Below are 18,159 nucleotides of genomic sequence, written 5' to 3'. Positions count from 1 at the left end.
GGAAAATCCTTCCAGGGATGTGGAGGCACACAGGTTTATTCCCATGCACCCTTTCATAAGAAGCTGTTAACTCGTTAACTAACTTCCAGTTACCTCCTTAAAATATGACAAAAAAGCACTGACCACATCCAATGGAAAGGACAGTGAAAAATAACTGTTAACATTTAAAGTTTCTTATGGCTTCGGTTTGATGTGACAAACACTAGTATTTGCTTATAATGCAATGTTGAAGAGAAGGGGGTAAGGACCTTCCTCTTCTTCTTTTCTTCCTCTTCTTTTTTTTAAGACACTTCCTTTATTATTATTATTATTCTTATTTTAAATTTTTCCTCTTTCAGGCACCCCTGCAGCAGCATATGGAGTTCCTCGGTCAGCGATCAGATCCAAGTCACAGTTATGACCTAACCTGCAGCTGTGGCCATGCCAAATCCTTAACCCACGGTGCTGGCCCAGGGATCAAACCTGCATCCCAGTGCTCCAGAGATGCCCCTGATCCCGTTGTGCCATAGAGGGAATGCCAGGAAATGTTTTGTTTATATAAATGAAAGACCTTTAAAAAATCTCTTTCAAGTAATAGGGATGCAATGTACAGCATGGTGACTACAGTTAATAATTCTGAATTGCATCTTTTTTTTTTGTCTTTTTGTCTCTTTGCCTTTCCTAGGGCCGTTCCCGCGGCATATGGAGGTTCCCAGGCTAGGGGTCGAATCAGAGCTGTAGCTGCCGGCTACACCAGAGCCACAGCAACGCGGGATCCGAGCTGCATCTGCAACCTACGCCACAGCTCACAGCAACGCCAGATCCTTAACCCACTGAGCAAGGCCAGGGATCGAACCCTCAACCTCATGGTTCCTAGTCGGATTCGTTAACCACTGAGCCATGACGGGAACTCCTGTATTGCACACTTGAAGATTGCTAACTTCTGAAGTTTTCATCAGGAGAAAATAAATTTTTTGTAACTACATACAATGTTGAATATTACCTAGACTTATTGTGATCATTTTGCAATATATACAATTTTAAATTGAATGTCTTTAGCAGAGGGGATATACACCAATAAAAGAGTGCTTTTTTTTTTTTCTTCATTATTTTGAGTTGAGTGCTAACATACATAGAATGCATGTGAATATCTATGACAGGAAAATGTATTGAGAGGAAAAGAAAATGGATGTTTGAACTTCTATTTAGGTCTGAACTTGCCAAATCATTCTTCCTAATAGGATGTCTAATATTTAAGAAGAAAAAGAAGAAAAGCCAAATAAGGAGGAGTTCCCACTGTGATGCAGTGGGTTAAGGATCTGATTGCAGAGGCTCCTGTCACTGCAGAGGCATGGGTTCCATCCCTGGCCCAGTGCAGTAGGGTTAAAGGTTGCTGCAGCTGAGGCTCAGATTTAATCCCTGGCTCTGGAGCTTCCATATGCTGCAGGTGTGGCCATAAAATAAATAAGTAAGTAAATACATACATAAATGAAATGAATACTAAAAATAGAAAATAGTATTTTAGTTTAAGCAAAATTATGATGCAGTAGAATTGGATTTTGATGAAACTTTTTAAAACACTGCATCCTACATTGGAGAGTCCACAAGGTACCTCACACATATTAATTTTATAGCTTCTGCAATCAGTACTACTTTTCATTTCATGTAGCGGGTTAGAATTATCCTCTCTCTGTCTTCTACAGACCAGTTTCAACTGAACTGCTTTAGTGTTATGCCACCAACAAGGTCCTAAAACCCATTATGTTTCCCTTTAGATGCTACTGAAGCTATTTTCTCAACCTGAAAGTGTGTCCTTTCTATGAGACCTAAGACAGAAATCTCCCTCTGGTCTCAGTTCTATCAATGACTATGTATCGCTTTGTTTAAAAAAAAAAGTTTTAAAATGTATACACACGAATTATGTTACATCCCTTTCCTTGATCATTTGGAAGTTAGAGTTAACTGATGGGTCTTCCTCTGGAAAGAATAAAGGACCCTACAGTATGCATTTTGGGAAATAACCTCGTTCCTGGTTTTACCTTATTTATTTTTTAACTCTGATTTTTCCCTTATTCAAATATCTTTACCTATTACCTCTTGCTGAACTGAACTAACAAACAGAAGAGTGCCTGGTTCAGAGTTCCCACTGTGGCACAGTGGGTTAAGCATCTGACTGGAGTGGCTAGGGTTGCTCCAGAGGTGCAGGTGTGATCTCCTGCCCGGTACAGTGATTCAAAGGATCTGGTGTTGCCACAGCTGCAATGAAGGCTACAGCTGTAGCTTGGATATGGCCTGGGAAGTTCCATATCCCATGGGTGCAGCCATTTAAAAAAAAAAAGAAAAGAAAAGAGTGCCTGGCAGACTCTAGGTACGCAATAAATATTTGTTGAATACATGAAATACAGCTTTTTTCATTTCTTCTTTTTATTTCCTTGATTATTTTTTTTTTGAAAAGGGCAAGGGGAAGCAGATAAATTATCTTCAAGGTCTGACATTATTGTTCATATCTAATATCACCTGCTTCTTGCCTATGAATTAGACCTTTAATTTATGTTATTATTTTATACCAAACAGATCAGCGTAACTAATGTCTTATCAGTATGCTGATGTATGGCATCGGTATAACTGATGTTAATTCTGTTTCCATGGAGACGCGATTGTGAAAATTAAGAAATTTCATATGAGTCCTAAGCTTAAGAAAGAACGAAAAGGCACTCTTTCCTGACCATAGGTTCACCTGATCATGGATAGTTCCTAGGTCCAAGGCCACTTCAGCAAGCTGAAGGGAGACTTCGGAAGGTAATATTGTATAAAGACCAAGGTACTTATTCTTCTGTTCTTCAGCCATTCTCTCCATGTTCTGTCTGTGATGTGCTGTTTCTGTTAGGAGAACCTAAAGAAAGGATCAATTTAAGAAATTTCTGTGAGCCTGATAAGGAAATTGCCATGGGGATACAGCGATGAGGCTATGTATTAATCCTCAAAATACGATTAAGTATGGACTTAGAGGAACACATTTACAAAAAACAAACTTTGCTTTAATCTCTGAATAAGAAACATGTCTACCTTACACAGAACAAAAGGAAGTCCCGTGAAATAATTCTAAAAGGCTTTTATATGACACATTTCTGAAAATTTTACTTCAATATTTTACTTCAATATTTCATTGAACATAAACAAAATGTTTGATTAAAATCAGGACAATTTTTTTTTTTTGAAATGAAGGGCATAGGGAATGAGTTTTGTACCTTAAGTTCTTCAAGTTGAGCATCTATTTCTATGGTTGGATTCCCCAAATATTCCTTTGTTTCCTGAACCCAAGATTTTACTGAATTGATCTGGGTCTCCACCACTTCTCGCTCCTTCACCTCCTGCTTTACTACCTTTCCATCCTGCTTCACCTTCTCCTGCAAGCTTTGGAAACATTGAAGGGAGAAAGCAAACATGGACTTGAAAGGAAAGGAAACGCCAACACATGACAGCATACTGTCAAAAACAAACACTAAAAAAGTGAAGCCTCCAATCATCCAAGTAAAGACATTTCCCTAAACCTGTCATGATTTTCAGTAACATTTAGGTTTATTTCAAGTATAACAGAAGAATATACATCATATGATGTGAAAGATTGACCCCCTGGAAAACTGAGAGTTGATACCCTCCCATGCCACTAAACTGCAATTCATTTGCCTATCTGAGATTGTTTGGTTATTTATTTCCTCGTTGGAAATTCACTCAAGTAATGCAGGATTATCAGCATTTACTTAAAAACATTTTTTTTTTTTTTGCTTTTAGGGCCACACCTGAGGCACATGGAAGTTCCCAGTCTATGGGCTGAATTGGAGCTGCAGCTGCCAGGCTACGCCACAGCCATAGCAATGCCAGATCTGAGCTGCATCTGCAACGTATACCACAGCTCACAGCAACACCATATCCTTAATCCACTGATCAAGGCCAGGGATCAAACCCTCATCCTCATGGACACTAGTAGGGTTTGTTACCTCTGAGCCACAATGGGAACTCCTGGATCATACGCATGTAAAAGTAATGTGTAATTGGATTATGTGTGGCTATTAGAAACTAGTCTTGGAGTTTGCTGTTGGCTCAGTGGTTTAAGGATCTTGCCTGATCACTGCTGTGCCTCAGGTCATTGCTGTGGCTTGGGTTTGATACCTAGACCGGAAACTTCTGCACAACCTGGGCATGGCCAAAAAAAGAAAGCAAGCATGAAAGAAACTAGGCTTTAAATAAAGAATCAAACTTTGGAAACTTTATGATTAATAATGTTCACCATCCAGTTTGCAAGTCTTTATTTGAATTGACATAAATCTGGTTAAAAAGTTTAAATAAATCAAGTCAGACTATCCTGAATTCATCTATAAATTAAAGGGTGAATGTAGGATGGATATGAGTAATATTAGTTAGTACAGGAGTTAAATTATATATTGACATTTTGTTTTGGGCCCAATAAGTGAATCAGGCCGGTAAGATTATCTTTATTATTATTATCAGTGAGTCTATCTTTCTCTTCCTGTAAGTTCACTACCAGTAAATAAATGGCTGGTAGCATTACCTGGACTTGGGTATCATCCTTGCTCTAACCTCTCTGTCGTCCAATTTAGCTGAGGCGTTACATCAAGCTTGATTAAACCTAAGATCTCAATAGCTCCCAACTGTTTACTTTGCAAACTTTCATTTCTCATGCGTTACCCCATCACCCCACAGGTCCCTGGAAGTGACACGCTTACTCCCAAGCTTTCTGGCTTGCTCTTCCCACATTTGCAGAACTCCTTCCCCCCCATGGCCTGGCTCAAGCCTGCACAGCCTTCAACCTAAATACCCCTTCCGAAGGGAAGGCTTCCTTCACTCTTCTTCTAGGTTGGTTGCCTCGACTTTGGTTTCCCTGAGCATCCTTCCCATGCTGTGCCCAACTGGTGTCTTTAGTTGCCTAGCTCTGCTGCTCGAGTGCAAACCGCATGAAGCTTGAGATTGAATGTGTTTGGTTCATCACCATTTTCCTAAATATGACTAGATATGTACTAGAGAGCAAGGATGATAGGAACAAATCCCCGAATTTTTAATGTGGGACACCCCCAGACCCTTAATACCACACTTATCCCCGTGGGTCATGGCCAAGTTTAGAGATGGAGCATGAGAGCAGATGTATAATTACTTCAGGCATCGGTCTTGCATTGCCATGATTTCCTGCAGGGCAGGTGGCTCCCCTCCAGGGGCCGGCGGGGCCCCATCCTGGAGCATGCTCACTGCTTGTTGCCGCAGCATCCCTAAGGCTGACTGTTGCTGTTCCAGCTCCAGAGTGAGTGTGTCATGATATTCAAGAAGAGTTAAGAGCTCTGCTTTTGAAGCTTTCTCTGCTGAACTTCCCGGTAATTTCTCTTGCAGCTGATCAATCATTTCAGTGGCTTTTTTAACCTGATGACAAATGTACACACTATGAAGTTCATAAGTAAATAAACTGAAAAAAGAGAGCAATTCCGATAAGCACCACATTTGACACTAATGCATCAAAGGACGTCAAAGATGATGGTGTCAACTCTAAATCTCAGGAAACTAAAACGTGAACAAAATCTCCTTAACAGAGAAGGAAAGGCCACTTTTATCATTCCGGGTTTTAAGATTTAATCTCAAAATAATATCAGGACAGTCAGAGACTATATAACATAGAAAAAGTTTAAAAATTTTTTAACTCAAAAGACAAAAGAAAATCTCATTTCAATATTTATATTAACATGAATGTGTGCCTTTGAGTCATAAAGGAAGATGTGTCTTAAAACATTGAACCTTACTTAAAAGACAGGAGATATTAAACATGGGATTTGGGATGTGAGTTGAGTATTTGCTCATTTTCATGGGAAACATCAAATGTTCTGCACTTTTTCAGGGCCAGGAAAGTAAGTTCCACCAAGAGCCTCACAAAGGAGGCAATATGGGCTTGTCCTCCTTTCAAAATGTGATTATTTGGTTTTCTTATTATCATAATTAGGACTAAATTCATTCTGCATTACATATTTTATTTCATAATTTGGTTTTCATGTCATGGAAACAGACCTTCTTACTTTTTTTTTTTCTTTTTAGGGCTGCACCCACAGCATTTAAATGTTCCCAGGCTAGGGGTTGAATTGGAGCTGTAGCTGCCAGCATACGCCACAGCCACAGCAACGTCAGATCCTTAACCCACCGAGCAAGGCCAGGGATCAAACCAGGATCTTCATGGATCCTAGTCGGACTCATTTCTACTGTGCCACAACAGAAACGTCCAGATTTTTTTAAGACTTTATACTTTCCTAAGGGCAGTTCCAAAATAGGAGCAAAATACTGCTTTTCCAAATACACTCTCATCAGCGAGGAAACAAGACTTTGAGCCCATCAATAATGCAGCTCACCTTATTGTTAAAGCTCTTCCATTCATCCACTGCATCTTCCAGGATCTTCTCCTGGTCCTGGGCCACAGCGCGGAGCCGAGTCCAGCGCTGCCAGACAGCCGTCATCGATCTGCTGATGGTTGCTTTGCTGGCGTCATTTCCCATTCTTTCCAGTTCTGAAGCCTTACCCTCTAAGGCCACGATTTTCTCATGAAAAGAGTTAACTACTGACACTAAAGCCTGGGGGGAGGTGGGGGGGGGGGGGAGGAGAGGAGAGGTTGAGAAGAGAGATGGACTTTTCCAAAGTTCTATGGATTTGGGGAAAGCCCCAAATTACCTGCCAAAGGAAATGTTTGCACATACGTTTATTTTCCTCTTACTTTTACATGTGATTTGTAATTGAGTTGGTTTGGATTTTTTAAAGATTTTCTACTAGATGACTAAAAACAAAAGTTCGGCTGCTACTCGAGATGACATTCCCCCATTTCTAAAAATGACCAACAATATAAGTGAATGGAATTTGATATGTAAGTGTGTTACAGTCTACCTTATACTGCTGTAATATATGAGTGAGGCTTAGTTATTAATTTTTAAATTTTAATTGAATTAATCTAAGTTAGCAGCAGAAAGTATTTACTGAAATTTATTATGTCACATCTGATCACTAGCTCATTGCTCTAAATGTCTTTTTTTAAACCCAGCTATGCATTTCCAAAAGGAATTCTAAGAAAGAGCACTTAACTAAGTTAAAACTGATATGAAATGTGGTGAATCATATCCCTTTAGTGTTTAAGGAGCCCAGACTTCTTGCCTTGTTCCTGGAACTAGCACACAACAAAGACCCATTACAGTTACCATGAAAGAATAGTAAAAACAACAAGAGCAAAGCTAACCTTGTGTTCTGACAATTTTTCTTCTGCTTCATGGCTGGAAGAAGTCTTCGATAAAGAAAACTCGGACAGTTTCGTTTCTGCATCATTCATCAGTTCGGTGACTTCTTCCCTGGCTTTCTGGTAATCCTGCCATTGAGCTGCACATCTTGAAAAAATCCAACAGACGTCAACCCGCAACTTAAAATCACACATCTCTACACAGAGCTCTGATGTCACCATATCTAGCGAAGTTCCAGAGAAAGGAACAAATTCTTCTCTCTTTTTTTTTTTATCTTCTTAGGGCCGTACTAGCAGCATAGGGGAGTTCCCAGGCTGGTGGTCAAATCGGAGCTGCACCTGCTGGCCTACACCACAGCCACAGCAATGTGGGATCCCCAACCCACTGAGCAAGGCCAGGGATCGAACCCGTGTCCTCATGGTTACCAGTTGGGTTGGTTACTGCTGAATCGCAATGGGAACATTTATGTGATAATGTCCATCACTAATATATTCTGATTTTCAATGCAAAAACCCATTTCACTAGAATATAAAGAACAAAACAACCCCAATACCTCTGCAAGAGATCCAACTGGGCATGCGAATCCTGTGTCATTCTCTGGCTCTTCTCTTCCAGAGAAGCCATTTTCTGTGTGAGGTCCTCTTTCCCAGTTGGCTTGATGAGAGGGTCCAGGTCGGCTACCAGGCCTTGGAGCTCCTCCAGATTGCTGTGGAACTGATCCTCAGTACTAAAAAACTCCATGTGGCTTCTGAGACTTTCCTCTGCACTCTCCACGTCTAGGCCATTGCCTGTCAGCTGTAACATCTCGTGAGCGTCCTCAAGCCAGTCACTAGCTGCTTGAAATACTTGATAAAACCTTTGACACTGACTGTATATCTGAGTCAGGGAAGCCTGGAAAACAGGCATGGAAAAACACACTCAATTCTCACTTGCAATGTGTTTGCAGAAAATAGTTTAAATTCTCCATCTCTTTTCCAGCGCATAAATGAGTTGATACGCTGGGGAAATTGTGGGGGACAAACCATTATTAGCTTTTATTTTCCCTTCTGCTATTCTCAGATAGAAAAGTGTAAGAATGGAAAGCTGATCCCTGTTCAGTGAGGTCCATTCAAATCCAGAAAGAAAGGAAATGCCCTACCTGGCCAGGATTGACTGGACAGGACAAGCCGTTTTGGTCAAACAAAATGCAAAGATGTGCTAGCGAAAATGCACATAAGATGTGCTTCATGAGGAAAGAATGAGGATGGCGAAGCAAAGAATCAGTGGTAGAAGTTAGAAATGCCACCAAAAACTATATCCATTCACTTGCGATGGAACGTGACAGAGGATAACTTGAGAAAAAGAATGTCTATCTATCTATCTATCTATCTATCTATCTATCTATCTATCTATCTATCTATCTATCTAACTGAGTCACTTTGCTGGACAGCAAAAATTGACAGACCACTGTAAATCAACTCTAATTTAAAAATATTTTTTTAAAAGAAAAGAAAAGAAATGCCACCAAAACCACACCGCTCAGTTGTGGTTTGGGCCAAGACAGTCAATAAGATCACCAATCACAAGATGGCAGTAGAGATACCTTAACAGAGTCAAGACTTTGATTCGAAAATCACCAAATCAACAGAAGCAAGCTTCATGATAGATATTTTTTAAGAACGAAAATCCAGATAGCTTCTGTTCTGATCCTCCACTCTAGGTTAAATACTCTCTCTCTCTCCAGCTATAGGAACAGAAGGGTTTTTTTGGGAAAAAAGAAATTAGCAATGGTCTCGAATCAACATGAAAAAGTAAGAATATACAAAATAGACTAGTTTAAGAAGTAAAAACTTTACATGATAGACTTTACTAAGATTTTAACCAAATGTTAACATTTTTTTAAAAGTTTTATTATTTAGTGTTAACCTTAATCTATGTGAAAAATACAGTTAGATGATAGCTAAGATTCATTGGAGGCTACCTCTCTACCAGGCCCTCCACTAAAAATATACATCTAAAGAGGGAGGTATTTTTTTTTCTTAGGGCCACACCCATGGCATATGGAAGGCTAGGAGTCAAATCGGAGCTGTAGCTGCCAGCCTACACCATGGCCATAGGAACACAGGATCCAAGCTGCATCTGAGACCTACACCATAGCTCAAGGCAACAGAGGATCCTTAACCCACTGAGCAAGGCTAAGGATCGAACCCTCATCCTCATGGATCCTAGTCAGGTTCGTTACTGCTGAACCAACCACAATGGGAACTCCCTAAAGAGGAAGATATTATTATTCCTCATCCACAGAGAAAGTTGTGACTTAAAGGATGTAAGTAGTTTGCCCAAGATCAAATAACTGAGATCAAACCCAAGGGTGCCTCACTCCAAGGTCTTAGTTGCTACATTCTCCTAAGGAAGGTTGTCTTTAACTCAATGGCCTGGTTGAAATCCCAGGGAACCAGAGGGACAGAGGACAGATGCAGAAGAAAAGGGCCAATGGCTCAAAGCAAGTAAACCTCTGGGCACTATTATATCTCTTCTTATTTTTTTCCCCTCTTCTTATTTTTGAACGCACAGAACTTGCAAGTCCCAGAATAAGCTGGGAGTTCTGGGCATGCTCTCATTTCCTGTCATCCCCAAGGAAAGTCATGGTGAATATTCTAGTCCTCCTTCTGTTGTGCTTCAGGGAAGCCAGAGAAGATGAAGAACCCTTCCCTAGGATGGGATGGAGAGATGGGGCCACGGATGGGAGACCCCCCAGGAAAGCCTGGCTGGGTGCTGGGTCAGGACTGTATCGTGCACCTGCCTGTCTCCATGTGGAGACTTCATCTACTGCTAACCTTAGAAATGCCAGGGTTCACATTGTTTGCAAGGAAAAGCATCCCTACTTATTCATTGTTCATTAACGTATTTTATTATTAATTACTCACATAGAGTGTTAATTCTGTTAGTGCTATCACTCTTTCTTCTAAAGCAGACAGATAACTGAAGTGTTACTGTATTATAACTGAGGTCAACATGGAAATCACATGAAATGAATACCAAATAATAAAAACATCCTTTTTTTTATTTTCTTAGGGCCTCATCCCTGGCATATGGAGGTTCCCAGGCCAGGGGTCCAATCAGACCTGCAGCTGTTGGCCTACACCACAGCTCACAGCAACACCAGACCCTTAACCCACTGAGCGAGGCCCAGGATGAACCTGCGTCCTCATGGTTACTAGACAGATATGTTTCCTCTGAGCCACAGTGGGAACTCCCCAATAAAAACATCCTTTTAAGTCACAGTTGAAGATAACTCTATGTAGAATCAAAAAATATATATATATTGTGTAACTGAGTCACTCGGCTGTACAGCAGAAATTTAACACAGCATTGTAAACCACCTATTACATACCTCAGCACAATTTAAAAATAAATACAGTGAACTGGGTTCCCATTTTTTACAGAGAAGAAATACACATATATTTTTTTCTTTTTTGGCTGCACCTGCTGAATATGGAGTTTCTGACATAGGTCACAGCTGTGGCAATACCGGGCCCTTAACCCACTGCGCCACAGCAGGGACTCCAAAAAATGGGCAGGGGATGTATGTAGGGAAGCAATTCTAACCACAAAACCCCAAACCAAAAATTTACAAAAAGCAAAGTGGAAAAAAGCCACGAGGCCCCTGTTGCACCGACCTGTCTGGTGCGTAGAGCTTCCTGCACGTCTCGGTCCAGCTCCGAGAGCTTGGTCAGCGTGTGCTGCAGGTCGGCAGAAATCAGCTCCTTGGCTCTCGTGAATTTCTCCTTCTCCTTGTCACTCAGGGCGGTCATTATCCTCAGGCTGGACTGCACCTCCTCCTGATGGATCTGGACCTTTCTGATCTCCTCCTGGATGTCCCGCAAGTTCAGGTCCAGGCACAGCGGCCCACTCAGCTCTGCCCTCACGCCCCTCAGCCAGTCCAGGGAGCGGCTCAGCTCCGTCTGGAAGTCTCGGCTCTGCACCAGGCGGCTCTCGCACTCGGTCACCGTGGCGCCCACGGCAGACGTCAACAGCTTCACCTCCTCTTGCCAGGACTGGATCCGATGCTTGGCTTTCTCGTATGCCGAGGGATCGAGGTGCGGGACAAGATCTTCAAGATGCACCGTCACTCGTTTTAGCAGAATTCCTGAATCCTGGAGGCTTCCCGCCAGGGAGTGATACAATTTGAGCTTCTCCTCGGCAGGAAGCGTCTCCTCATTCACCTTGGACTGCTCCGTCTTCACAGCCTCCAGCTGCCTCTCTAGCTGCTGGCACATCTTTTCGTGCTCTTGATAAGCGCTGGTGGTGTCCTCCAACAAGCTCACCCTGTGTTCCGCCTGTCGCTTCAGCCTGTGGTACAGGGTGACCAGAGGCAGCAACTTGTCTGGCTGCCACGGCTGACCTGTGCTGCGGAAGCTTTCTTTCTTCTGGTTCAGTTCATCCACTGCTTCTGCCAGGCCCACCACCTCTCCCGTGAGAGCGCGGCAACCTTCCTCAAGAGACAGGGCCTCTTGGACGCTCAGGTCGGTGGGGACTTGGCTCATCTTTGAGAACTGGTCTTCGAGTTCACTCAGAGCCTGGGCTGTCAACTCAATCAAGGAAGCGTATTCCTTCCGAGCAAGGATCGCTTCTTGGATTTTATAGAACTTGTCTTTGGCCAGGTCGACGATGACATTAAATTGCAGGGGCAGGGCGTTGAGCTTCTCGTTGAGATAGGAATGGTCGACTTCATTCAGCGATGGCAGGATGGCCTGTCCGGTTCTCTGCAGTGTCAGGAGGAGATTTTCATATTCCGGAGATTGTTCTAGAATGTGCTGGTACTTGGCCAGTTGGGTATGGAGCTCAGCACTCTCGTTCATGAGGTTGATTTCAGGAAATGTAACGATGTCTGCTTGTTTTAGCCAGTGACAGGCTTTATCGAAATCTTCTTTAAAATGCTTCCTAGAAACCAAATTTTTCTCCAGTTCCTGTAGCCGATGGCTGCACTTCTGCAAAACAGTGTCATAGACGCTCTGCAATTCCTGGAGCTTCCCCAGCACCTCGCTCTTCTCCTGCTCTGTGGCTCCTTTCATGAATTCGCGACCCTGGGCCCAAAGTCCGGTGACTTCATTCTGGTACGTCTTGAGGCTGGCTTGTGCACTCTTACATGTTTTAACTTGTTTGCTCACGTCATCCGGTAACAGGCAGATGTGCTCACGGAACATTATCTTGCGCTCGTGTTGCTGAATCTGGCTGGTCGCCTGGAACACCGCCATGAGAAACTGGGTTTTCTCGGACAAGGCCTTGTTTAAGTACTTTCGCCTCTGGCCCACCAAGTCGCCGAGACTGTTCACGTGCCTTTGCGCATCAGACAGCGCCTTCTGGATCAGCTGCCTCTCATTCAGGCCAAGATCGGCCATCACCCTGTCGGCGTCCTTCATGAGGGACTTCAGGAGCATCTGTTTGGCCTCCAGTTCACTGCAGATGGCAAGGTGATCCATGAGCAGGCTCTGCGCCATGTCGGGCGGCGGGCTCTGCTTGAGGGCCTCGGTGATGTTGGGCTGCTGCTCTTCCGCCCACTCCGTTAGCTCCTGAAATCTGGACCGAACCACGTTTAACTCCTCCAGGTTGGTGACAGACACTTGGATTTTCCTTTTCACGAGGTCCTCCAGCTGAAACCAGCGTTGCTCAAGGTGACTCGTCTGTTCTTTGACTAGTTCTTTGTCATCTAAGTTCAGATGTTCTATCATTCTCTGCTTTCGCTCTTTCAGATCTTCGACAGCCTGCTTCCTCTCCTGCAATGCCAAGGCTAACTTTTTCAGAGCTTCCAAGTGGACAGCTGTACTCTCTGCATCAGATCTAGATATTTATTAAAAGGCATAAAAACAAGTTAACTTTAAGCAACACCTGTGCTCGTTCGTATCATGTTAAATTTCATGTTGCCACCTTCTTTAAGCGGGGGTTCTCAGCTTAAAGAGGCTCAATTCATGGCTTGCTGATAAAGATGCTGTAATTTCTATTTTTGGCTTCCCTTGCAGCATGCAAAAGTTCCTGGACCAGGGATTGAAGCAAAGCCATAGCAGTGACCTAAGCCACATCAGTACCAATGCCAGGTCCTTAACTGCTGGGCCACCAGGGAACTCCCAAGATGCTATAATTATGATGGAATATAAGACCCTGAAATATTTCCGTATCAGAAATTGAACCAAAACAAGTTACCTTTATACTTCTTTTTTGCTCTTCTTCCTAGCTAAGGCTGCCCTCCCATCCCATCTGACATGTATTGGTACTTTTTTCCTTGATAATTTGTGGAAACAATAAACATTGAGAAGCACAGATCTACTGCATTCTGGAAAACGATCCTTAGAAGAATTATGTGATCTGTGACTTATGTGCCTATGAGACGATGCACCAATAAACAATGCCGGTGCTAGATGGTACCATCGGTTAGATACAGCCGATGGTTCTAATGCTGCTCATTTGTAGAGCTTAGATATTTTTTGGTTATCATTAGAAATACCGAAAAGTAAGTATGAAAGGCAAAGAATTCTCATCGCTTTGACTACAAAACACAGACGAGAAAATGGAATGGGACAGTCCTTTTCACTTAAAAATTAATTAGTTCTGAAGTGTGAGGACGAGTGCTGTGGGAGGCCGGGCGATGAGTTCTGTCTGGGACATGTTAGGTCTGAGGTGTCTGTGGGTTAACTGGATGGAGATACCCACAGTACAGCTGAAATGTGGAGTTTTGCTGGTACTGGACTTATCCCCAAATGAGAATCATGTTGAACATCAAGAAAAAGTAAACAAGGAGTTCCCGTCCTGGCTCAGCGGGAACAAACCCAAGCAGTATCCATGGGGATTTGGCTGTGATCCCTGGCCTCGGCGCAGTCGGTTAACAATCCAGCGCTGCCATGAGCTGCGCTCTAAGACTCAGATGTGGCCTGGATCCCACGTTGCTGTGGCTGTGGTGCAGGCCTGACCAGCTACAGTTCCCATCTGCCCCCAGCCTGGGACCTTCCATATGCCACAGGTGCAGCCCTAAAAACCAAAAAAAAAAAAAAAAAAAAAAGGCAAAGCGGAAAAAAAAGCAAAAGTAAACAAATCAGAAAGTTGTGCACCTCCTCCTCCAAAAAAAACCTGATGATTTAACTATATCCAGAATGTTTTATCAATATGTATAATGATAGAAGATTGAAGATTAAAATATAAGACATTTTTTTAAAAAACTACATAAATATTTAATGCAACCCAAACAAAAAAACCTCACGTATCCAGCTTCAAGATGAGGATCCTAAATAGTCGACATTCAGGGAATGCCAAGATTAAAAACTCTTTCCGCCTTCCTTTGCCTATACATACACGTCTGTGTTCTTGTTTGCCAGTGCTAATTGTGGGCCTTCAGGTGTGATTATTTATGTTGCCAAGTATATCACGCAAAATATAAGGCATAGTTACTCTATGTGTGGCTTCTTATCAGTTTGGAGTGTGTACATTTCAGTGGGATTCAACGTGAAGTCATCTTTGAGGTTGCTTTTATATGGTATCTGTACATACATAATTTGTAAAGAAACATGTCACCTTGGGCAAAGAGAAGATATTGATGTAATTTTGCTTGGTGCTTATGTATATCCTTTATGCTCTTCACCTTAGCCACTTTAATTTTTTTTCTATAATAGGTTTTATTTGAATTTTGGGGGAGTTGATGGTGTCTTCTTCTTTTCGTCTTTTTTAAATTATAGTTGATTTACAATGTTGTGCCAATTTCCGCTGTACAGCAAAGGGACCCAGTCATAACACTTACATTCTTTTCCTTGTACCATCCCCCATCACGGTCTATCCCGAGGGATTGGACATAGTTCCCCCTGCTGTACAGTAGGACCTCATTGCTTATCCAGTCTAGATATAAAAGCTTGCTTCTACTAACCCCCAACTTCCCGTGCATCCTACTCCCTCCCCCTCCCTCCTCCTCCACCCCTGGCAACCCCAAGTCTGCTCTCCAAGCCTATGACTCTGTTTCTGTTCTGTGGACAGGTTCATTTGCACCATCTTTTAGGTTCTACATATACACACTCTCGATTTTTATAAAAATGAAGAAATTCCTGGCTTAGCTTTTTGGTGACCCACTGGAGAATGGCTGTTACCTGGCTAAGTTGTCCCATTCTGTAGTAAATTTTTCTAAGAACGCTTCGACAACATTCATGCAGCCGTGGTAGTCTCGTGTCCTCTGGAGATCCTCTTCCCTTTGCAAGCACAGGTCGTTGGACTGAAGGCACAGATCCAGCCACTGGTCATTTAAATGACTTATTTCCTTATGTTCAGGAGATTCCTGCTTCTTGGTTAACTCATCCACCTTCTCTGTGATAGTGGCCACTGATGCCTGTTTGCACTGTAGTTTCTTAACAAAATCCTAAAGGATAACAACAATAAAATAAATACTACATAATAACCCTCCCCCAATCAATACAGGTGGAGGCATAGATACAGGACTTCTGAACACTTTAAGGAACTGAAGAATGTGTACTGAGCGACAAAGAGAAAATCTAAAAATCACCATTCCTCCTTATGAACATAAATTTCCAAGTGTATAAAAATCAGAGGGTAACTATGGTATCGACTTTGGTACTTTGAAAAGCATAAAGAAAAACCGATAAATGAGAAATAACATTGCAGCCATTAAGGAAAACAACTTCATTTCTCTTTGGCCACGCCCAGGGCATATGGAAGTTCCTGGGCCAGAGGTTGAACCTATACCGCAGCAGTGACCCAGGCCACTGCAGTGACAACACGGAATCCTTAGCACACTGTGCCACAAGAGAGCTCTGGAAAAAAGTCAGTATTTTATCTAAACTGCATCCTGAGCTTTCTAAAACTGTTTGAAGTTCATGCTTTTGAGAAAAAAAATATAATTTACAGCCTCTCCATTCTACTTCCTGCATATGCAAAAACTATCCCAGTAGAAAATATAAATGGCTGATTATGACAGAGAAAAAGTAAATGTTAAAATTTGTTAAAAATCTGGTACCATGTCCCATCAAGTTAATAAACCTATAGTAATGTTACAGTTTAAATTATATAAATATTTCTTGTATTACATTTTAAGTTCATTGTATCAATATGCATATACTAAATATACATTTAATAAACGGATACATTTGCAATCCTGCAGCTTTGGCAATATTGTGATAAAAAGCCGTTAAGAAGGCTTCATGTTTGTTTGATGGCAGAGTCTGGATCTGCCAACTAAACCATAGCTGCTTAGCTCAGAAACAAACTACATGATACCTGAATGTTTGCCTTCTGCTCTGTCCTTTCTGCTCTGAAATTTCTGCTCTGTCCTTTTCTGGCACCCCATGCAGGTTGTTCTGATTCTTACTCCTTAAATGACTCCGTGTAAGGACCGACTCACAGGCACACATCCTCATCTCCTCTACCTGCCCTGGAGACACTTTAATTCCTACCTTTACTTGAGACACCATGTTCTGGGCAATATTTAGCTCCAGTTCTGAGTGCCTCCTCTTCATATTCTGCAGCTGCTGATCGGCATCCTGGAGGTAAATCCAAAGCTCTGCCTTCATGTGCTTGATCTCCTCCCAGCCCTGAGTTAAGTTCTGCGCCTGCTCAAGCCTTTGTTCAATCTTGAGAGAACACAGGCACAGAGGTTAGCAACGCACAGCAACGTTTATGTACAATGAATTAGCCTGTCCATGTCCACAGGCCAGCAAACATGCCCACACAAACATACACAGCAGTAAATCCAAAGAATTCTTTTTATTTGTTTTGTTTGTTTGTTTGTCTGTTTGTTTTTAGGGCTGCACCTGTGGCACATGGAGGTTCCCAGGCTAGGGGTTGAATCAGAGCTACCGCTGCCTGCCTACACCACAGCCACAGCAACACCAGATCCGAGCCACGTCTTCAACCTGCTCTATAGCTCACGGCAATGCTGGATCCTTAACCCACTGAGTGAGGCCAGGAATCAAACCTGCAACCTCATGGTTCCTAGTCAGATTCATTTCCCCTGAGCCACAACGGGGACTCCAAAATTCTTTATTTTCTCCAAGAAAAATAAATTTTGTATTTAGGTTTTCTAAAGACTTTGAATATCTAAGACTTATACCATATGATTTCAATCAGAATTGTGAAGCTCTAGAAGTTTTAACAATTTCTTAAGTCAAAGATGTCCTCGTGGTTTTTCACATTGGGCATTTCAGTAGACACATCTGTGTGAGTGACTCATCAATTTGGTCTTGGGGTTAACTAGAAAAGACTTATATTGCTCTCTATTGTACATTTGGTGATACTTCTTATAAAACACTGAGTTATTGCAGTTCCTGCTGTGGTGAAGTGGGTTAGGAATCCGAATTCAGCAGCTCCAGTCACTGCAGAGGCATGGGTTAGATCCTGGGGCCCTGTATAGTGGGTTGAAGGATCTGGCATTGCTGCACCTGTGGTATAGCTTGCAGCTGTGGCTCAGATTCAATCCCTGGCCTGGGAACTTCCATATGCCATAGGAGCAGCCATAGAAATAAAAAAAAGGAAAACAAAAAAACCCCACTTAGTTATTAACGTTTGGATATATTTTTAGATCTACTTCACTGACTTTTGAAACAATATAATTTATTTCAACAAATAATTTCTATAAAAATGCATGTGAACTATATTATCTTTCTTAAGGATTTATTTATTTTGTCTCTTTTTTTGTCTTTTTAGGGCCGCACCTGGGGCATATGCAGGTTCCCAGGCTAGGGGTCTAACTGGAGCTACAAATGCCATCCTACACTACAGCTCAGCAACTTGGGATCTGAGCCGTATCTGCGACCTACACCACAGCTCAAGGCAATGCTGGATCCTTAACCCACTGAGCGAGGCCAGGGATGGAGCCTGCAACCTCATGGTTCGTAGTCGGATTCATTAACCACTGAGCCACGATGGGAACTCCTTTCTTAAG

At 42.3% G+C, this 18,159-nt stretch overlaps 1 protein-coding gene across 13 annotated transcripts in view; it reads right to left on the bottom strand.

Moving 5' to 3' along the window:
* SYNE1 (spectrin repeat containing nuclear envelope protein 1) overlaps positions 1 to 18,159 on the bottom strand; it is a 479,896-nt gene that overhangs the window by 184,070 nt on the left and 277,667 nt on the right. For all 13 annotated transcript variants that reach the window (XM_047769899.1, XM_047769909.1, XM_047769910.1 and 10 more), the window contains 9 exons: positions 16,673 to 16,849; positions 15,356 to 15,621; positions 10,910 to 13,070; positions 7,804 to 8,141; positions 7,253 to 7,397; positions 6,381 to 6,599; positions 5,150 to 5,409; positions 3,228 to 3,393; positions 2,717 to 2,872 (listed from right to left, as the gene is read on the bottom strand). In XM_047769899.1, the coding sequence (XP_047625855.1) occupies positions 2,717 to 2,872; positions 3,228 to 3,393; positions 5,150 to 5,409; positions 6,381 to 6,599; positions 7,253 to 7,397; positions 7,804 to 8,141; positions 10,910 to 13,070; positions 15,356 to 15,621; positions 16,673 to 16,849 (3,888 nt within the window). The remainder of the gene's footprint in view (positions 1 to 2,716; positions 2,873 to 3,227; positions 3,394 to 5,149; positions 5,410 to 6,380; positions 6,600 to 7,252; positions 7,398 to 7,803; positions 8,142 to 10,909; positions 13,071 to 15,355; positions 15,622 to 16,672; positions 16,850 to 18,159) is intronic.

This window comes from Phacochoerus africanus, chromosome 2, assembly GCF_016906955.1.
Source record: "Phacochoerus africanus isolate WHEZ1 chromosome 2, ROS_Pafr_v1, whole genome shotgun sequence".
Taxonomy (NCBI): Eukaryota; Metazoa; Chordata; class Mammalia; order Artiodactyla; family Suidae; genus Phacochoerus; species Phacochoerus africanus.
The sequence above is the reverse complement of the archived record's forward strand: the minus strand, read 5'-3'. Positions and strand labels throughout refer to the sequence as shown.